General features: G+C 36.8%; 1 protein-coding gene across 6 annotated transcripts in view; it reads left to right on the top strand.

Annotated features, from left to right (window-relative positions):
• TRMT9B (tRNA methyltransferase 9B (putative)) overlaps positions 1 to 22,360 on the top strand; it is a 102,150-nt gene extending 79,790 nt beyond the window's left edge. For 3 of the 6 annotated variants that reach the window (XM_085223105.1, XM_085223104.1, XM_085223103.1), the window contains 5 exons: positions 4,115 to 4,174; positions 4,290 to 4,301; positions 14,655 to 14,809; positions 17,623 to 17,796; positions 20,713 to 22,360. In XM_085223105.1, the coding sequence (XP_085079231.1) occupies positions 4,291 to 4,301; positions 14,655 to 14,809; positions 17,623 to 17,796; positions 20,713 to 21,755 (1,383 nt within the window). In that variant the 5' untranslated portion in view covers positions 4,115 to 4,174; position 4,290 and the 3' untranslated portion in view covers positions 21,756 to 22,360. Of the gene's footprint in view, positions 1 to 4,114; positions 4,175 to 4,281; positions 4,302 to 4,322; positions 4,504 to 14,654; positions 14,810 to 17,622; positions 17,797 to 20,712 lie in introns of those variants that run through there. The other 3 variants (XM_085223107.1, XM_085223102.1, XM_085223108.1) reach the window with 3 other exon arrangements.
• Positions 22,361 to 22,996: the final 636 nt, after the last annotated feature.

Here is a 22,996-nt window from a genome sequence, read left to right as displayed (position 1 = left end):
TACCACCCTAACATCTATAGTGCATTGATGCCAGCAGTCCTGAAACAATTGTGTTCACCTGCGTTCAAGATAGTTAGGCACCAAATTCATTCATGTTGTTTATTATACGTTCATGTTGTTTATTATACGTTATATGTTATACGTTGCTATACGTTATACATTATATGTTGTTTATTATACATTCATGTTGTTTATTATATGTTACCTTATTAAGAAACGCTCTGTCCCTTTGATACTGCAAAAACAAAAGGAAACTCAACAAACAAACCAAACCTACAAACAAACCAAATGAAAAGAACCCTCCACAATAAGCAGACAATCAAGTAACAACCTCAAAATCCATCCAAGTATATTTCTTTAACTTCTGCTTCTGAAAACTGTAAAACAAGCAAGAGGAAAGATGAAACTGAAATAAAATTTAACAAAAAACCTGTCAAAGAAGGTGTTCTCAATCTGATTGATAGACAAGTTTTTCTGTGTTCATCTTTCTTTCAAAACTTTTACTTAACTAGTTTTTACTTGATTTAAGTCAAACCTAAAATATGCATGAAGTACAACTTATCAGTGCATAGATTTTGCCCATTCTTACTGTCACTTGGAAACATTTCAGCTGATATCAGTGTTGTAGTCGATCCATCTATGCATTCGGGGTCTGAATTGTGTTTCCTAGAAAACGGTCAGTAGGTTACTTGGTTAAGACGTTATACAGAATAAGTAAGGAACTGGCACTTTAAGAAGTACTATATTTTTATGTGGATTTATATACTATTGCTTTTCACATTTATTTTTCAGTTAGTCTCTCTTTAACACCTTTAGAGTTGTGTTTCAGATCAATCTCTGACAGTGAATTAAGAAAGAAATTTCTCTCTCCTGTGATCAGTTCTGCTTGCCTTACCTCTTGCAACATCCATACTGACCTCACAAAGGCTTGTGTGGTAAGGTGAAGGCCTGTGAGGCTTGGTTGTAATATTTTAGTATTAAATAATAGTGCTTACCACTTACACAACTTGAAGCTTTATAATTTTCAAAGCACTTTACAAATCTTAACTAGTAAATCCCCACTGCAAATCTGTGAGGTAGGTTATGAAGGCCACACACTGAACATCTCCCACAAGATGAGCTTGCTTGCATACTAAGCATATGTGAAAAAATATATGTGCAGTTATGTCACTGGAGTCTTGAGTATTTAATTTTACTGGACCATAGCACTGTCACCTGTTGCACTTTTACTAAATTAGCTTTGATTTCTTATACTCTGTATTGTGACCTAACATGAAATATTAGCATGATTTTAAGGATATTTATTATTACTAAAACACCAGGAAACAAATAAGAAGCAGAGAATGTTATTTCATTCAAGAAATGACGTTTCTAGTGCTAATGATTGCAAAGAAAACAAAGGAAGCCTCTCAATCCTGAAGCTCTCAGGAGATTTAGTACCAATTTTGAGAATGCAAGTTTTATGTTACTGAGATTGACTATCAAGCCAAAGCATGATTATACTTAAGGGAACTTAAGGCTTCAGAAACTGCATTTCATTTAGGAAATTGTATACTTTCCTAGCTCATATTTTCTTTGAATTTTCATATCCCAGGAAAAAGAATATTGAATAGTTACTGCTTTAGTTGCTTTCAGGCTAAAAATGTCCTATGAAGTGAAAATACCACTTTAACTTCACAGTAATAATGTTAACTTTGTACATCTGATAACGTCACAAATGCCATTGGTTCCTTTTTTTGTTAGTTCTACTGGAAAACTTATAAAAACCATTATAATTTGAATGTAACATTACAATCACGTGAAGACCAAATTCACCAAGCAGAAGTGTAAGTTATTAACTCATGACTACTCCATTAAAAAGAATCTTCCGAAAAGTGAAAATTCTTTCTAATACATGGCTCAGAAAAGAAAGTGGTTTTGATTGGCAAGGCATAAATACAAGAGAACCAGACAGCAACTACAGTTTTCGTCACAAATTAGAACAAAAGTTTCTCAATTTTCCAGAATGTCTACAAAGTCAACGCGGAATTATTTATATTCCCTTCAAGACATCAGGAAAATGAATGCCTTCCTTTTGCTTTCATCTCCAACTATCTTCTCTGTAAAGCTGGCAATTTCTGTAAGAAAGAAGCTCTATGACTTGAGAAGACTGACCTCGATTTCTTATTTCCTTTCAGCATCAGCGTGGAAACTTTTATTTCCCTACATTTTACTGTTTTCTCCTGTCTTTGTTTTCCTTCCTTTTGTCTTCTTTCTTTTTCTTTTTCTTTCTCTTTTTTTTTTTTTTTTTTTTCCATCTTTGGAGGAAAATGACAACCTTGGAAGGAATAATTAGAATTCTCTGTGACCCTAAGGTAAAAACTGCTGCCTGATTCACTATTAAATTTCTTATCTAAGGGTGTGAGTTTCAGGCAGATCTGGCAAAGAAGAGTTTCCACATGAGAGGTGACAAGGGATAAGCAGAAAAGAGACCCTAGAAAGCAAAGGAATAAATGGATGAAACACAGGAGGAGACCTAATTAGCCAGTCTCACATGCTTGCCACTACATAATTTCAAATTCTCCAAGTGGAGCCTGGTATTCTGCAGACAAGCTCATAATTAAGTACAGAGTTGCAAAGCACACGCACAAAAGGGCTGAATTAAGGTTTCATGGGTAGCCTTCTGGCTTTCCCAACCTTTGGTCACTTAATTTAGTGACCTAAATCTTTTTTTAATACAGAAAAATTGTTTTTGATGAGGTCTTTTAATTGTTTAAAGAGGAGGAGTTGCTAAGGAGTGCAATTTATTATACAATTACAGATGCCTAGCACTTCAAAGGAAAAAGTATTCTATTTTTATTCTGCATAAATTTGTAAATCAGGCTGAGTCCATAATACCTGTGTGGATGTTTGTTTTTTTTTTCTTTTTCTTTTTTTTTTTTTTCTTTTTTTTTTCCCCTAAAGCCCATTAGGCTACATGATTATCATCTACTTCAAATGCATCCAAAGGAGAAAGTTGCTAGAGTTTATAGGACTGTCTTGGCCGTAGAGTGCCCCAAAAAGATTAGATTCTAAGGAGAAGTCTGAGTGAATTCACAACAGAAGTCTACATCAGAATCTTTTTCTAAGAGGCAGTTTTTTCAAGTTGAAGAGATTTTAAAACAAACCAATAATGGTGTCAATACATAAATTGGACCAGATGGTATTCAGAGTTTAGTGATTTTTTAGGAAACTTAGGTATGAAGTTACTGGGGGTGCTGAACTATGCAGCCTTTTCTTAGAACCAGCTTTGGTACTGGTACCTGAGGACAGAAATGCAGCAGATTTAATGGCATCTTGCAAAAAAAAAAAAAAACAAAAAAAAAAGGTTTCTGAGAGCACTGGGCTGTATCAGACCCTAGTTTGTACCAGACAATTACCTGACACTGCCTTACAGAACAAAATTAGCAGATGCATGTGGAAGAATGGAATAACAGGATACATGTCAACACAATCTCTGTAAAGCTCAGTTGTGTCTTATAAATCAGTCAAAGCTCTTTGAAGAAGTTAAGAAGGTTAATTGTGAGTTAGCCAATAGCTCTGACTGTTGGATGTCTTCATAATAAAGATCAAGGGCTTCAGCATTTCTCCAGGGCTTTGATATATTTAACAGGATATTAGCTTCATATGTCTCCAGTGTAGTTTTTCTCAGCCTGTTCTTCTCTTCCAGTATTACTGTTGTTTTTTGCTTTAGGTGGGCTTGTCAGACTAAAAGCAATGCATGTTCTTGAATCACTTCAGCAATTTTGAAAACCCTATTGACACACAGTCATGTTCCCACTATTCCCTTTTAATCCTGTCTACAGGTACCTTTAAAGCTGATTTGAGGCCACACAGAACATTTAATAGTTCAGCACCTCTAGAGCCATCAGTGCAATGCTGTGCTGAGTTCTGTGCCTGTAATATGAGCTTGTGTTGCTTTTTCATGCTTCTCTCTGTATTTATCTGTAACCTCATATCTAAACTATAAGCTCCTGGAACAGGACAAACTATGTTCGGTGTTTATGCAGCCCTAAAACTCTTGGGGTCTCCATTCGCTATTCTGACAAATATGGCTAAACGTGTGAAAGTATAGAAACAACCTGCCATTTTCCAGCTCCCATCACAAGCACTGGGAGGACGCTCGTGCTGCAAAACCTGGCAGGGACCCACAAAGGTCAGTGCGAGCTTAACCTTTACACGAGGGTTAATTCCCCCCTCCTCCCTGGAAGCTTCCCCCTCTTCCCATCAGCAGCTCCAGCAGCATTCATCCTTCCCTTTTTCCTTTGCAGGATGCGACGGGGGTAAGGAAAAGAGTTAACATTTGGCATTCCGGGGGGCGGGGAAGGGGGGAGCGGGGCCGTGCCAAGAGGGGGTGCCCTCAGAAGAGGGCCGAGCCCTCCTCTCTCCCCTCCGCCGAGGGCCCCCCGTTGGCACGGCCCGGCACGGCACGGCCAAGCGCCGCCTCCGCGCCGGGATGCAGCCGCCGCCGCCCCGCTGGTGCAGGTAAGGAGCGGGGCGGGCCGCCGGGTGGGATGCTCGGAGCACGGAAATCCCCGCTGCCATCCCCCCCGCAGCCCTTCGCCCCGAGGGCTGGCTTTTGGGGGAAGGGAAGGGAGGATGGAGGAAAAAAAATAATAATACAAATGCCGAAAAATTAGAAATGAAAAATAGCAAAATAGCGTCCTGATTGCTGGCAGCTCGATGTCGGAGAACAGAGGTGACCCTCTGCCGCCGAGCTGCTGACCCTCCCCGGGACGAAAGGATTTCGGGATTTCGAGATTTAACTTCTCCCCCCGCCCTCCATGCTCCCCGTGTAACAGTGCGGGGCCGCGGTGCAGGCAGCCCTAGCATCTAGCAGCGTTGCTGGCGCTGGGCTTGGCAGCAGCACTTGGGAAGGGTAGTTTTTAGGAGACATGCGGGGAATTTACAACAGAAATAACAAGTTTCTCTGTGATTGCATGGCTAATTAAAAATGAAGTATGCACTCTGAAGCGATGATCTCGAGCAATTCTGAGTCCTAATAGTTTAACGTATTTTACTCTCCCAGAATATTCAAAATACCTAAACATTGCCTTTGTAAATGCACGCAGAGACCTCACTGTTACTGAGTGTTCTGTGTTTACTGAATGTTTGTAAAGGGATTTCATTCCCGCTGAGTGCTGGTGGGAGCAGTGGGTGCTCAGAGAATCGGGGTCATCCACACCTGGTCTTTGGCAAAGTCATAAGGAGCAGAATTCTTACAGCAGTACAGCTGTGTGGTTGTGGTACACAGGATGACATTCCCTGCTGATGGAACTGCTTGGGTGATGTGTGCTTCTGGAGTTTGTGATTCTGAGCATGAAACTTGAGAAAGAGATAAGGAAAATATGCATCAATCTCTGCATGACCAACCAAGAGGGTCCTCTCAGGACTTTTTAATGCCCTGTAATAAAGCCAGTGGGGGGATCGGGTTTCATTTTGGTAGTTTATTTTCAATCCGGTGTATTGCTATATTTATGTCTGTCTATATGCTATTTATAAAGTGCCTGCCTCTCTGAAGGAGTGCGTTTTTATTTACTGTGTTCTCTCTCACATTGTGTTCTTGTAATGGACTGTGCACTGAGATGTTTCTGTGGTGCTGCTATTGTGTAGCTTACAGAGATGTGTGTTTTGGGAAAAATAGACACATGCAGGTAGCTGTGGCTCTGCATTTTAATATTGTCTTTGGCAAGGAGATGTTGAAAGGGGTAAAACATTGTCAAACGTACATACAATGCTAAACTGAATTTGGTGTGAAGAAAAGTCACTCCTCAGCATTTTCTGAGATAAAGCAAACATAAATCCATACCTGAAGTTATAAAGTCTGTCCAAAGATTGAAATCAGCCCTGAGCCAAGAGACAGATGACAAACACTTCCCATGCAAACATTCTGGTTTGCAGGTATTCTGCCATCCATTCTGGATGGATGACCCAGAAGAATAACATGGGACGGCACAAACAGCATGAGGCTCAGTTCTGCATAAAGTTATTTGCACATTCTTACCTTCAGCCATTGTTAATAACATTCCTGAGGTCAGCGAGATGACTGTGGTGCACAAAGTTAAGCAGTTATCTGTGTCTTTCTAGTACCAGGATCTGTGTTGGCATGTTTATAGCTAATAATAGTTACAGAATAATCCCATGTGGCAGAAAACCATGGCTGGAGGTCTGCATGGCTCTCTAATTTGTAGAGATTTAAGACATTGAAAAAATACTTCTGACTTCTATATGCTTACCAAGTTAATTTTAATAATTTTTAAAATGAAAAATGAACTTCTTTTGTTTAAAAATATACTTAGAAGTGGAGACACTAGCTCTTCATAAAACTTCTGTATGTGCTTTCATAAGAGGAGACAAAAGTATTAAGTGAATTGCTGGGAGAAAAGAAGTCTAATTATTTAAAAACTGAGTAAATATTCATGTCATAGCTAGGCCTTATGTAACTGACTGAAATTCATGGACAGTGTCCTGCATGTTTTTTTTTTTTTCCCCTGGAAAACTTCAGGCGTAATTTATTTAGGCCAGGCATTGTTCATTTTGGTTTGTGCTTTGTTACTGAAAATTATTTATTTTTGAATATTTGTATATTAATATACACATGTAGTCATTTCAGAAAAATAATTTATTTGAAGACTGAAGTTCTTGTAAGAAAATATTTCTAATGGTGTTACACTGTTTTTTATAGATATTAACTCTTGTTCTCCATCATAGAATAGTTTCCTAAAAAAAAAAATATATAAAAAAAAATCATTTGCATCTATAAAGACAATGGTATTCAAATATTTTCCTAATGGAAAACTTTACAGTGTGTATAGGGAATTGCAGCTCCCTCATCAATCACCACAGCATTTCCTTTCCTTGCTGAACAGGAAAAAATTCTTAGTGTAAAGGCCTTTCCTTGCATTCAAATAGAAGGCTTAGAAACACCAAGCTGGGTAAAACAGTACCATTACAACATAAAGCCTTTAAAATACTGCAGAAGAAACTCTGGTGAGTTAGGAAAAGGAAGGCTCTTGTCTAGGGAATTTGGTAGTGGAACGCTAAGCCTTCACACTGCCCAGCCCACTATGGCTATTAGTGGAAGAGCCCGTGTCTGCAACAGTGCCCAGGCACCTTGTGGGAGGATGCACAAAGCAATCATCAGTTGGATTTTTGAGCATTATGGTAAAAAAAGAAGTGTGGTACTGTCTTTACTCTCATTCTGATGGTCATGAACTAGGAATAACTTAATAACTAAAACTCTTTCTGCCACAAGACCTGTTCTTTTGAAACTTTATTTAGACAGCCTAGTGAACACTGAATGCATTTATGTAGTGAATATGAGCATTTGAAAATACGAAATCATATTTTCAGCTGTAATAAACTAGCAATTATCAGGAGTAGTTTATAAAAAAATATTGAAAGAATCCACATAGCAATTCTGTAATTACTGCAATATTTTATGTTTAATTTTAGGATCAAAGGTAACCATTAATGGCCTTAGTTGGGGATCCAGTTTGGCAATGTGCTGCTTATCTTTCTGTCACTAAGATATTAAGATTCAGCAAAAGATATATCTCCAAGTAACTGAATGTCTTAATTAAATTGGTTTGTAAAATTGTTTTAATTTGAGAGGCTTTGTATGTAGCACCAAGAAAAGTTTAAATACCAACAGTGATGAGCGTTATGAATGGGAGAAAAAGGAGAATTATACTGAATAAATTAAACTAATCTATCTGGAAATAGTACTCTAAATACCAACCCAAATCCCATAAGGAATTTAAAAAGCTATAATTCTAGAACTATAGGATGACATTAGGGAATCAAGTGTTATAAATATAGCTTGGCATGAAGAATAGGGACATATGGATAGGAGACAGAGGATGACAACAGTACTCATAAAAGACCACCGAGATTGATTCATCACAAAGGGTGAAAAGTATTAAATGTTTAACACTTGGTTAATTGCTGGTAAATAAGGGACAGAAGACAAGATAATTTTAAAAATATATGAGGTGTTACACTGACCAAGAAGAAAATTTAACTACACGTAAAAGCTTGTAAGTAGTGTAGTACAAGGAACTTGAGATATTGATGCAGAGCTCTTAAGAAACAAACAAACCAACTATAGCTGTTTCCAAGGGGAAATCAGTTAATTATCTTTAGTAATTTAGCTTCAAAACCAACCTCCATGTTAAAGAGTAGTAAATACATGTGAAACATACTTTCAGCTTTTAATTATTGTTGGGTTGGTTTTTTTTTTGTTCTGTATCAGTTAACTGAAATCTTGCTTATAAATTGAAAAATTCAAGCTTTATTCTTACATTCATAGACAAACAGACTCACAAAGCTTAATGTTGGGACATCTATGTGTCTCCTCCCAAACTGCATCACCTATATCAGTGTGTTTCCTGACAGATGCCTGGGTAACTTATATTTTTCAGAAGTTATTGATGGAGGCTCCATGACCCACTCACTCCAGAGTAATTTGCAATGCTTTTCTATCCTTCCCATTGCTTTTTAAATGTCTCAGTTGTATCTTCCTTGCTGTAGTTTAAGGCCACTATTTTTTGTCTGCTCTTTGCTGTGGAAAACAGCTTTTTTTTACTGCTTTCCTAGTGCTTTCTTATTGATGAATCAGTATGAAAAGGCTAAGGAGCAGTAGAAGATTTGCCTGGAAAAGCCCATTGGCACCTAGCTTCTGCAACCTATGTGTTTTGCAGTTCATTAATGTAAACAGCGATCAACAGACTTAACAAGTGTGGATTATGAAGATTATTGTATTAGTTATTTGTAAAAATGTTCTTCAGTCCATAGTATTTGTTACCACAGGAGGAATAGCTGATGTACTTCTGTTTCATAGCTAATCATGGGCAGAGATACATCCATAAGCAAAGAAAGCTTGCAAGGCGATTGGCACACAACCTCACAGTAAAATAGTACAGGCTTGGTACATCATACACTCTTCTGCACAATTACAGTGAACTGAAAATGATTCCAAGATTCACTTTCCAAGCTACAATTCTTTTATCAGCTGTTTTCCCTGCAATTTAACCCTTTTCTTCATACTGTTCTCATTACTTTGGTCTGTGGCTGTTGGAAAGCTGGATTGCCATAGGCAAGGACTGTTGTGTATTGATGTGCCCTGGAAGATCTGAAGATTACATCAGTGCAAGTCTAGCATCAGGGATTTTTGACTTTTTGAGAACCTTGTAGGAAGGCACCTTCTTTGCCTGGAGTTGGGATGTGTATTTTCTTGCAGTAGGAAAGACGAACTGGCATTTAATAGGACTTCTGCATGATTATGTGCCTTCTTTGAGTGTTATAAATAGCAAAGGATTTGTGTTTGTGCATTGTTGTCTTTGCAGAGTGTTACCTATCTACAGAACAGCACTTGTACCTAATGTAATAAATCTGCTTACAATGCAACCTTTCAGCTGTGTACATTATGACCCCTAGATGCAAAAGTGCAAGGGAAAAATTAAATGATTGACTGATCAAAGAATAGGATGTGTGAATAGTACTAGGTGTTGACTGGAGAATAAAACTAACAGAAAATAAATGTGATGGTGAATGGTTGCCACTTGGAATAATGGGAATTTGAGTCATAAACTTTTTCTTTAGTTCAGGACCTTGAAAGAACAGTCTGTCTGCTTTCAGTCTTTCATAAGAGCAAGATTCTATTTATCAGTAAGAAAAAAAGTATGATTAGAGTGATTTTATTTCAATTAATGACATTATTTTAAAATTCTAGCATCACACTGAGCATTTTGAGTAACAGTGATTCTAAGCTTGTCTCAAATCTTTGTTTTTCACTTCAGTTTGCCAAATTTTACTGGAACAATGCTACTGAATCAGGAGTTCAGTTCAGTAAGGTTTTAAACACACTGCATGGCCTTCCTCTTGCTCTGATTTCACACTGTGCATTTTCAAGGGATTGTTGCTGTTCATGCGTGGGTGAACTTAATTACCAGAGTTGTTAGCCTTAAGAAAACTGTCTTCTACTGTAACCTTTTGCTTAACTTGGATTGCATCTCATTTAACAATTCACAGCAGGATTCCTTTTATTCTGTTTCATTATCCTTTATTTACTTGTAAGCCTGTTTTTTATGTAATGATTCATATCTAAAATCACACTCCTATTTGTTGCTTTTATTAACGAAATAAAACACTGTAAATCAGAATGAACATTATTACTGTGATTTATAAAATCAGTCTTAAGTGTGGGCAAAGCTCTGACAAAGAAAACTGGTCAGGTTTTGAGAAGGAGTGTTATGATGTTTTGCAGCTGCTTCTTACCATTGGCTGTACATGTAGCTTTTCCATTGCTACGTATATTTGAATGAAAAGACTGTTAAGTTGTAAGCAAGCTGGCGGTTAACTGGAAGTGCTGCTCACCGTTATAGACAGTCCTGTAGGTGGGGGGACAGAAATCAGTAGGACTTTCTCACTCTTTATCCAGTTAGTATTGGCTATAGCTGCTCTTGTTATTACTGGAGAGCAGAGTAGTGTGGGAAATAGATCTGCCCTTGTGGTTATACTGTTCTATATTTAAAGTTATTATTTAAATTATTACATCCATAGCTGCAGTTGCATGCGTAACCAAGATTTGTGTTGCTGTAGCAACATGAAGAGACAACTGTGCTGAATTTCACAGATCTTTGAAGTAGGAGGTCTCATAATCCAAAATGGGATTGAGAATTCCCATCAGTGTGTGAAGAGCTTAGCTAAAAGGAGCCCTCATTGAGAGACTGAAATATTTCATATCTGACACTCAGGCTGAATTGAGTAAGTTCCTGCTGTTCATCAAAGGGATAGAGAAAACAGGCGGCTGCAAGAGAGAGAAGTAAAGGAAAGCCTGTGGATCAAATTAATCAAGAGCAATTGATTCGAAGAGAAATAGAAGGGATGCAGGATTTGATGCCAAGCATGAAAATCAGAGGATGCTTCCGAGAGGCCACTGAGAAGAAGTTTGTAGCATGTTCTGGATATTGTGACTGGCCTGGCCATAGTGACAGTCAGAGGGAGAACTGAATGTGAGCCAATTGAAGACTTCAAGTGTTATGCATCAATTTTAAATAGTGGTGGTGAAATAATATGTGGTAAGGTAGACAGAAGATGATGTGAAAATCTTTGGCTTAAATGGAACTTGAAGTGAATGCCAGAGTTTTTGGACTGAACACTACCGCCTGCATTTCAGTGTTAGGGCACCCCTTGTATTTGAAGGGCAACAACTGTTTTGACCTCTTGAGGCAAAGGTATTTAATACAATTAGCTAAATCACTTCCAACTCCCTCCCCTTCCCTCTATCCCCCCTTCTCCCCCCCCCAAAAAAAAAAAAACTAGGAAAAGAAATTCCTGATTTTTTAAAATGTTGTAAGCTGGAATTATTAATTTTTTGTTTTTTCATTTCAAGGTCATGTAGTTAAATGCTTCAGCAGTGATAGAATAAGTCCAAGCAACATGACTTTCCTTAAAGGCATACCCTTGAAAAGTCAATTGTTTAAACAGTTTCAAAATGTTAATGGGAAAGAAAGAAAGTAGATTCCCTTGGACTCAGAAAACTTTTGGAGAGAAGTGTAGCTATAAAAATATATGGTATGTTAGTGCAATTATTTCTACACCTTGTGAAGCTGTCATTTTTAGTTTTTTTTTTTTTTAAAATTTACTTGCTTTTACTTGTTTTAATAAAGAAAAACCATCTCTGTAAGACAGTCAAAGAACCTGTTTAATTCCTGTCATTCTTGTTCATATGCCACAGTTCCAGTGATGGACTGATGATCCATTTTCCCACAAGATCAACAAGAACTACACTGCAGCTTCCATCTATTATTTTCATTTCATAGATCATACACAACAAGGGCCTGTTGTAGTCTTGTGAGTGAACATAGATGAACCAGGAGGCACTGGCAGAGGAGAAAATCCTACTCTTCATCTGTTATCCAAACAGTTTGTTGGAGTCCCATGTTTCTAAAGCTGCCTCCCTATTCTGTGGACTTCCTGCAGTCTCTAAGCAACTGGCTGCCAGTTCATAGTACCCTTCATGCTCTTGCATCTAGCCTCTGCAAGAGCTCTTTGGCAGCTGTATGAGGTACCACGCAAGAAAATAAAGAATTGAGGGTGAGGAAAGCGTATGCATTAATCACCTTCTTCTGCTTTTCTTTTCTCTGGCCAATTGGATAGCTTCCAGGTAACCTGAGCAGAGCAGATGCTGAAGCAGTAGGATTTCTGGAAATCTTACATTTTCATTACCTCCTTTGCAAAACAGACGTTCCCATCATCCTGGAAGTCACAAGATAGGGTTTGGATGAACTGAACATTTTCTACGGTTTATATGCAGCAGAGACTTTGTCTGATATTTTTAAGGCAAAAGGGTTTCAATGATTGGTTTTGTTTACAAGGAAAAATTGAGGTACTGTCTCTGGCTTGCATAATTAGGTAGTTCTAAGCTTTATGTCTTCAGTGACATCAGGCTTGTGTAGTAGTGATACAGCTGTAGGTCAAGTCTGTCTCCACAGGTTTCTTGCCTTTTGTAAACAGTGAAATGAAGAGGTTTGTTGCTAGGGCGTTTCCTTGCCGTGCTGCAAAATGAAGCCTGACAGAGTTAAGGGCTTTGACTGGAAAGTCAAACTGGCAAGTCTCATTTCATCATGTGACGTAATTGTCTGCAAAATATATGTAATCAATAGGAATGGAAATCGTAATAAAATGGTACATTAAATTATTTGCATTTTGGTAGAATACTGTTATTCTAAGATTATAGCCAAGTCATTATCTTGATAGTGTGTATGAAATATATCCAAAAATAATAACCTCTAATACAGTGCTGTGGTACTCTCCCACATGTCCATTATAGAAGGGTCAGTAGCAGTCTCAGTGAATGAGAGAGTTAAGGCAAAAATGTAATGGGCTTGTGATTCTGTAGAAAACAAAGCTGAATTTCAGCCTATATTGAGATTAAATGAAGACATTTCATGAAAAATGTAGTAGAATGTTGCATCAATAGGAAACTTAACATCTTCTATGTCATGTCCAAGCTGGCTTTTGTGTTTAACATACCCAAATTAAGCTTTGGTTCAGGCAGCTATTTCTGTAGTTGTCATAAACTGAAATTTCTGTAGCATTTGGAAATCAGTATGAATTGTTGAAAACAACTCTGTCTCTTTTTTTTTTTTAAAAAAAAAGAACTGCAAAGATTGAGCAAACAGCTTCAAGTAGAAAGATAAAAAGACTTGTAAACACTGAACCACATAGTAACCAAACATGAAATATAAACTAGAGCAAGAAGCATACAAGATGACAAAAGAAGATAAATAATTGTTAGTCTTTGGAATTTCTACGTATAAATAGAGGACTTCTGGGCAACTGAACAACAAAATAGAGTACATTTCAAGGTAGAGAAGAAAGATAACTGCAAACATGAAACACATAAAACATGATCTGTTTTATTTAATAGTCAAATAAGAAAAAAAAAGAAAAAAAGAATGGGCTTTAGATTCTAAGGAGTAATTATTTGAAATTGCTGCAACTAACCAATCCTATTTGACAACATAGCTTGAAATAGAACTCTGAGAAAAATTCTGAGTTACTTCTATCACGTGATATCATTTCAAGTCTGTATTTCCAATAGTATCTGCTTTTCTTGTTCAGTCTGTTATAGTTTTATGCTCCTCAGGGTAACGCTGAAGTTTTGGCTACTGGGAATTTGCTAGTCTATTACTGATTTTTTCTCGCATGTAATATAATATATATGCATATATAAAAACACACACGTACATATATATATTTAGCTAGTAAAACCTCAGCTAATGCATCATAAAAGAAAACCGTGGATCAGGCCAGAAAAATGAAAATAGGTGCTGTAAGGACACTGAGCATAAATGTTTTGACGAGAGCTATTAAATAGGTATAATATATAGGTACAGTCTGAATAGACCACTGGGACAATTTGGTCTGACATAGCAGAGCGCATAAAACCAGCAAGATGGATAAATACTATTTTTATAAGTGTTCACACATACACTTAATGTAAAACACATAAATACTTTCTTTGTGGTCACTGGAATTAATTCCCATTTTATAAATTAAGAAGATAGTGTTTGTAGGATAGGTGTTTTGACTGAAATGAAGATGGTTAAGCAAGGGTAGAGAAATCCTGATATTTTTTTTTCCCGTGTAAATCTCAGCCATTTCATCACTGAAACCAAAGTCTATGGACCCTCTTTCGGGGTCCAGGCTATATTTGAAAAGCACCATAATAAGAGCTTGCCTATCTACTCATTGGAGAGTCTATTGTTAACTTCCTGGTTCTCTGTTCCTGCTGAATACATGTTCTGTTTTGGCAGCAGGTAAGCCTTTACTGCACTGGTCAAATTACTGAGGAATATGCATATTGTTGAACAGTACATGCAGTTATATAATGCTCCTGAAGGAAGATGATAAATTTAAAATTTTTCTTAAAATTTATGAAAAAAAAATTCATAAAATTTATGAAAAAAACCAGATCCTTTGGTTAAAAAACATAAATATGATGGCTATTAGATGTTTGTAATGATTTTATAAAAATAAGGGTACAAGTTTAGGAATTATACATGTCCATAAAATATAGTCTACAACAGTTCATGTTTCATTGTATATAATCTTCATTATGTTTTCAGGATGGAACATGAGGCTACCCAGCTAGAAAAGCAGCATGTGCATAGTGTGTATGAAAATACAGCTGCCTACTTTAATGATCTGCAGAGCAAAGCATGGCCTCGTGTGAGAAACTTTCTGTTGGAGCAAAAGCCTGGCAGTCTCGTTGCTGACATAGGTAAGCCATTCCCTGGGACAGCATGAAATATTGTTCATAAACTTTAGTAGTTTATACTTTAATCACATGTATTTGCTTGAGAAAAAACTTCTAAATTTATTTAGAGATTGCTTTAAAATTTTTTAAAAATAATATTAGATGTCATATGCCATTTATTTTATTTCTTTGATGGTGTATCAGGCAGCAAGTAAGTACAATTTTTACCTTATTTTGATGGACCTAAGCTTTAATCTACCAGTTTCTTCAGAGACGTAGTGGTCAGTCACTTCCCTGCACCTTTTTTTTTTGTTTTGTTTTTTTAAATTGTATCAATATAGCTCAATTATTTCGTGTTTCAGTTTCTTTCAGACTCTTTGTTTAAATACTTTTGGTCTGCAATTTGGAACTTTTCATTTGTTCCAAAACTCCTCCTATCATGGCTTCATATTTATGTTTTGACATGTCCATTCTTAAAAACAACAACCACAAATAGTTATGAGAATCCCCTTATGCTCCTAAATATGGATACTGAAATCTCAATTTTCTACTATGGCCTTGTCTTTCCTACATATTTAGTTTATATCTTCATTTTCTGCTGCACCTACAGATATTGTAAGATTTACCAGGTCCTCAAGTTTGCTTTGTGTTTGTTTTATGAATTCAGTCCTATACACCACATCATTGCAAACTAGTTGCTCCGTTGCATCATTGGATTTTCCTCATTTCCTAGACGGGTAAAATGCATTTACACTGCACAGTGCAATAATTGTACAAAATAAATTCTATATCTGCCTGAACCTGTCAGAGAAAAATATCTTTGAAGATTTTGTCTACCGTAATCAAAAGATCAGTTCTGCTGATGTCAAGCAGTCCTCAAAATAAAAAAAAATATATAAATAAATAAAAAAAAGCTAGGCTCGTATTATTTTGGATATGTGGATATGTATCTTTTATACATCTGCACCATTTTCACTGATAATCTCAGGAAATATCCTATGGCATCCATTCATTTGACAGTTGGCTTAACATGGTATTTCTCAGCCAAAATTTTTTGTCATGTCAATAAAAGTCATTGAAACCTTTGCTAAATTTGAGGCTTTATCAGCAAGTGTCATGACTGTTGCTGAAACCTTAAGATCGCCCTATTACAGTTTCAGCTGAAATAATTTAAATGCAGGTGAAGCATCTGGTCAGAAGGCAAATACTTACAGTTGCCAATAGAAGTATTCCCATCAAGGCACACAAGGTACCTCCTTTTAAGGGATTTAATAAGACCTACAGGAATCTGACAGCAGTGTTTATTTTTAGCATGCATTTTGAGAGGAGGGCTACACGGTAGCACCAACATTTTCAAAATAAGATGTTCAACTGATAGTTTTTTTTTTCTGTTTAATACCACCTTTTATTAAAATATTTTTGTTTGCCATGAAGAATGATAACAGTAGCAGAATGAATTATCATTTTGTGTAATTGCCTTATTATTGTTCATTCATCAGAATAAATGGCAATAGCGTGGCTGTTGTTAACAGCTTCATGAAGGAATCCACCCTCCTGATGACTCATTTAAAAGTGAATCTCCTGCAAATGTAGATTTTTAGAGTACTGGCAGTGTTACCACTCTATGGCTTCATTCCAGAGCAGACCATGTACTTCAGAAAACACTGTGATTAAAAAGCACTCCACCAAAAAACATGTATGTAGCAACTGAATCTTCGAAATGAATACAAATTTGACTTAATGTGTTCCTTCTACAAAAACGCTTGATTCTGCTCTTTTTTCAGGATGGAAGCATTGTGCTCTTCTCCAGCAGTTTCTGTGCTGTCTCTCCAGATAATGGTGCATATTAACATCAATGACAGCAGCAGTGCTGCAAGAAGCAATGACGTTTCTAAAGATAGCTCCAGGCCTTTAAATTGAATTACCAGTACAGAGATAGGTCTCTTTGCCAAGCTGCTACCCTGTTGCTTGGCTGTCAACTTCCAGAAATTATTTTTCACTACTGACCTGTAACTGCAGTGAATGTTTTCTAATCTAATTTTGAAAAATGTCTGTTACGCATGTGGTAGTGGAGAGCACTCTGAAAAATTTCAACTTAGTATAGCACAGTCTTTTAGTTAACATACTTCTATGTGGAAGATATTTAGGACTGTTCATTACATTTACATGTATTACAATGCAACAGAACGAAGACAAGAATTGTTAAGAATCAAGTATTGTCAAGACTGTATCTCAAGTTGAAATGCTCCTCCCTACCTTGTGCCAGTTACAGATATGGTTTCAGATTTCTTGCAGATAAATCCTTTCTTCTGCCATGCAGTCAGAGATCTTTCTGGCTGAGTCTGGGCCAACGAGTTCCTCCTTCTGCCTAGCTCCCTTTGAGTGAGATGTGCTGGAGAGGTACTGGGTGGGATTTAGCAGAGTCTACAGAAGTATTTGGCAGAGAGATTTATTGTAGGTCACTAAAAAGACATTGCTCTGAGATACTCAGCGTGGCTGCAGAGGACCACTCATTCCTCCTCTCACCTGCATGTAGCTTTCCTCCCCAGTAAACTGCATGTAGTGTAGTATAGCACAGGGCTATGTAATGAGTATTTTTATCTGTGATAGTTGTACTGTTACGTTCCTAATGGTGTGAACAAATAATTTCAAACAGTCCAAATGAATCTGGCTGGAATTAGGCTAGAAGAAGCAAACAAACATTTTCAGGAAACCTAAGAACCAGAGAAGAAAACTCGCTCCCAGCCTCACTCCCCATTATTTTCATATTTTGGGAGGAACAGATTGTGTCCATAACATACAGCTTCTGATCTACTAAAGAGTATTCTTTTCTTTAGGTTGTGGAACTGGAAAATATCTCAGTGTCAACAGTCAGGTGTACAATCTCGGCTGTGATTACTGTGGACCACTGGTAGAAATCGCAAGGAAGAGAGGTGAAGAAGTTCTGGTTTGTGACAACCTTAACCTTCCCTTTAGAGACCAGTGCTTCAATGCAGTCATTTCCATTGGAGGTAAGACAGCATACTGTCTCATTCTGTTTCACTGCAAATACATATTTCTTTTGATCATTTTCTTTCCAAGTGTCTTTGGTTCAGTTAAATGTCTTTTCAAAAAGTTCCCTAAGAATCACAGCATGTATCACTGAAATTAATGTAGTAAAAGTTAAAAAAAAATTTTGTTCCATTACAAAGATGTGCTGTTGACCAGGGAAATATGTAGATTATTTTTTTTTAATATGTGGTCTTGATCACTCTGTGAAGAAAATATTTCCTTCCATCATGCACTTTAAACAAGTAAAAATTAATATAGAATCATAGAATGAATCATAGAATGGCTTGGATTGGAAGAACCTTTATGATAATCTAGTTCCAGCACCCCTGCTATAGGCAGGGACACCTCACTCTAGACCAGGTTGCTCAAAGTCCCGGCTTTCCTGCAGGTCCCCTTCAGGTACTGGAAGGAAACATATAAACATGGCTATTTGTAGTTTAAATACATTACATGGTCAAGATACACTTTTGTTTCTTCCTTAAGAACTGTTTTGACTAGCAAATACACTGAAATGGAAAAAACATGTAAGAAAGCAAGAGCTTGAAACTTATATTAACTATTATGTATTAGGAATACAAATTTCTCTTTGAATAGACACAAAATTAAAATTCAGAACTATTCAAATACCTGTTGTCTGAGTGAAGAATCTTAACATCTTATCTCCTCTGATTTCTATTTTTGAAAATATTGCTCATAATTTGAGAAACAAAACCTGGAAGAGGGTGGATGAAGAGCAATAGTCAGAGTACCCAGTTAAAGTCTAGGTTTTTTAGTTCAGTGCTAGCTTGAACTTTCTTCAGGCTGTTTTGCAGCATGAGCAAAAATAGAAAATGGGAAAATTATTATTGATAGTAATCAACAGTACTCAGTCTATTACTGACAAGTATTTTTAAATATATGGTACATGTAAGCATATTTTAAAGGGAAGAAATGTTGACCAATATGTGAGTAATCTGTATATTTATTTGCTTTTGTATTAACTATTCAATATAATTGTCAGGTCTATCCAAATATCAAGTCTTGTGGCATAATTTCGATGCTATCAGATTAGCTGACTTTGTAGGATAGCCTACCTATTTAATATTTATACCAGTTAAAGGCCTGACAATATTAAAAGTTCGTGTGGTATTTTTGTACTTTCAGCAGTAATGGATTTTAATCTCTCCTGAACAGAGACATGATATGTCTGTGTCCATCTAATTATAAATAAAGTGGTTTTTATCCCATTCCAGGTAATGGCAAGTATTTGTGAGCAGAATCAAATACTCTACTTCGCTTTGCTGGAATTCTCCTCTTTATAGGATTTCTATTTCTGTAGAAGTACCAGAATGATTATGTAATTCTAACCACAAAGAATATTTAATCTGTTGAATGAATTGCTTAGATAGACCTAGCTGATTAGCCCTTTATTCTGGTGAACTAAGATCACATGCTTATGCTGTCAGTTTGATACCATTTTACAGGAGGTTCAGTGGTGACATATAAGTTACCTCCATTATGAGAGAAAATATCAGTTTCTTTCTCCCCATCTTATTTAATAGTGTTCATTTTTTTTTCCAGTTAGGAGGAGCTGGAAAAAAACATTGACCATATGGAAAACTCTTCTCAGAGTTTTCTGTCAGATGCTTCTGAGGGCCTAGTTAATATCAACTGCCAAGAAAGTTTTCTTTGGTAAAAAAAGTTCATTTTTCCCCTTTTTGGTAACGTAATCATCATTTAGAATTAAATCAGGGCTATCTGGACACAGTTTTAATAACTGCAACATTGAAATAATCTTTCTACAAGATTTGGCTACTGTCAAGCAGCACACATAATCTAATTTTTCTGAAGGTATGAAGATGACTTAAGCTGAGAACATATGTATTTTGATATATGGGTAGATTGAATGGTTGTGTGAAGTAGCTGCTTACCGGCCCATCTGAACTGAACTGTGGAATCAGTCCATATGTCATTTATTTGAATCACATATCACAATCTGATGATATAAAGAACAACCTCTCCAACATAACTGATCTCAGTCCAAGTTAAAGTTTTTGAGTGTTTAGAGAGCAAACAGCTGACTTAGCTATTCTCTGGCTGTTAAAATGGTTCCTTCAGGTGAGCCGGAATCTATAAACAATGCAGAAATCTTGAAACACAGTTCATTTCATGTTATAGTGAAACTTGGAAATTGTCCTGGAAAGAAAATTCAACCATAGTTATCAATAGTTATATTTTGACTTTGATTTTTTTGTTTTTTCCCAATACCTTTCTCAGGAATGAAAATGGAGACTGAGACATTTCTCATCTTTCTTCCTCTAAAATCAACATTCAATAAAGGAAATACTTTTCTACAGAATTAATGCACTGGAAAATATTTCTGTTTAATTTTTCTGACTAGCTCTCTTGAAAGCACACTGACATGAAAAACTTTTTCTTTTCACCAATATTACTTTTTGCTGTATTAAATGATAAAAAGAATGTGTGTTTCCTGTTAAGATAAATCTCAAGTGTGTTCCAAACCCCAAAGTCGAACTTAATATTACCTAACTCAACCAAAGGCCAAGCATTTCAGTGAAAGCTAGTCATACTGTTTTCTCTTATGGGTGATGCAGAGAAATAGAAACTCTGTCTTATGTGCCTGACTTATCTCAAAACTCTATTTTGTGATTGGATGAATGTCCTCCTTTGGGATTTGCCTGTTTTTATCCATTGAATGTGAACATAAAAGAGGTAAACTTGTGTTGCAGTACCAATAAATTCTGCAGCATTGCTGACTTGCATGGGTGATGATTGTGAAATGGCAACAAAAATGATTTAACACATAGAACAAGTTGAAAAAGAAAATGCTCTGCCCTTACTCATATCCAGTACATAATGTCTTTCCTTTTTCATAGTGATCCATCATTTCTCAACTAAACAAAGAAGAATCAAAGCAATAAAGGAAATGGCGAGAGTACTGATGCCTGGAGGCCAGATGATGGTTTATGTTTGGGCTATGGAACAAAAGAATCGTCACTTTGAGAAACAAGATGTATTTGTTCCCTGGAACAAGGCTCTGTGCTCGCGGCATTTTTCAGAATCGAATCAATCTGGAGATAAGGGAGAGTTTGTGCATGCAGTAAAAAGCCAAGATATATACCCTGCAGAGGTACTGAGCTCTGATTACAGCTACCAAACCAATCTACAACCAGAAACTGATTCAAAACGTCCCCACAGTACGGACCATTGCTTATCCAGAGCCTGCTGCATGAAAATTTCTGAAGAAGAAAATAGATTTTACAGTGCTCTTGGAAGATCTTTCCGCTCATGGTTTTTCTCCAGATCCCTTGATGAATCAGCCCTCAGAAAGCAAACTGAAAAGTTAAAGCCTCTGAAGAATGAAGGAGAATGGACAAACAGTACCGTGCCTATTCAGCAGTCACGACACTGCAGTTTGGATTTAGGTCATCACAGGGCACTGCTAAAAGAACAGTGTTTAGATGATGATGATGTGTTTGTAGAGAGCTCACCTGTCAAAAAACTGCCGTGGTCACAAGCCATACATGCACTGAAGGATTTGAGTTTAAATGGAGGGCACCAAAGTGCAGCTCGGAGTAAGGATGAAGAAGCTGCATTTATAAATGGCCCAGTGGAAGACAAGGACCACAGCTGCAGCTGTAATAAAGATGATGCTGTTAAGTCTAATGCCAGTAGGTTTTTCAAAAGAACTTCAACAACTGACTCCACTGACTCTGCTTTGGATTCAGCAGTGTCTGTTGGAGACCAAACTGGTGACACACTGGATACAAAAGCCTTCATGCGCTATTATCATGTTTTTCGGGAAGGGGAGCTTTGCTCTCTGATAGAAGAGAACGTGCCTGAGCTTCTGATACTTTCTTCCTGCTATGACCACGGAAACTGGTGCATTATTGCAGAGAAAAGAGGACAACAGCCGTAAACAGAACAAAACAATGTAGTGACTGAGAATTTTAAGCTGCTCCTTGTGTTCCTGTGACTGTACAGTGTGACATGGAATTTGAATCCCCTGTAGTCATGTGCCATTCATTCCTGAATTTATTACATATGTAAATATCTAGTGCAAAGCCTGTATATAGGAATGTAAGTGGCAAACGATATTTATGTTTTGTTAAACTTTTATGAAGTTAAAAATGAAGAGTTTTATATTGCTTTTAGCAAACAATTGTGTTTTTAAATATACTTTTCTATTGAAAAATAAAACTTTTTTATAAGACAAGGAAAGGATCAGGACATCTTTTATGAGAAGTATCATCTCAGTAGAACATTCGGGTTTTGTTCTTGAAATGCTGAAAATAGATGACATTATTCCCTGTTCTTGAAGTCATATGAATAGAGAGACGCACATTTTGAAAAACACTTGAGGATATGCTGCTTGAGTGCATGCTGTAGAACTGGGAGCAAGCATGGTCCTAGTGCTACTTAGTTTGGAGTAGAGTTGTTAGTGGGCAATACTATGTACAGAGCAAGCTGCATTCTGTCATTTGTGACTGATATTTCAGAATAAATGGCGGAATGAATTTTGAACAGCAGTTTGGATTTTTGTTTTGAAAATAATTTAATTTGTGCCTCAGTCGTAAGTTTGGTTCTGCATGTTGGCTCTCACTGATTTCCTGTGCTGCAAGTTTTCACTGGTTATATGTATATACAAGTCAGAGGGATTAGTGAGAATATCAGTACTAGGTAAAGGTTACAAAATCTCAAATATTTGAGATGCATATCTCTTTTTTTATAAGCTTGAATAGCCAAGATAAATAACACTTGGTATAATTAGTAAGATCCCAGTGCACATCCAATTAGCTCTCATATCAACTCTCGTCATTCATTGACATGAGAATATATACTAAATGGTGTATTAAACAATGTAGATAGAAAGAGGATACAAGTCAAATTTTGTATCTAAAATACAACTTTTCTAGTCCATGGTGAGCAAGTAGATGAGTTTTGGATTGGATTTTGACTTGGATGGATTTTGAACTGGGCGGATTTTGAGTTGATCAGTAGAAATCCCTGGTGGTACTGGCTATTTTTAGATGTAGCTGCCCAGGAGTAATTACTGCATGGTAATGTATTATATATCTATTTACTGAAGTAATGCCTGTAGAAGAATCATCTTTGTCTTCCTCTTAGTTTAGGATCCTTGTACTTTATATTTCCCAGGTA

This window comes from Meleagris gallopavo, chromosome 4 (assembly GCF_905368555.1).
Source record: "Meleagris gallopavo chromosome 4, MGAL_WU_HG_1.1, whole genome shotgun sequence".
Taxonomy (NCBI): domain Eukaryota; kingdom Metazoa; phylum Chordata; class Aves; order Galliformes; family Phasianidae; genus Meleagris; species Meleagris gallopavo.
Note: the sequence above shows the minus strand (reverse complement) of the source record. Positions and strands in the feature narration are given on the sequence as shown.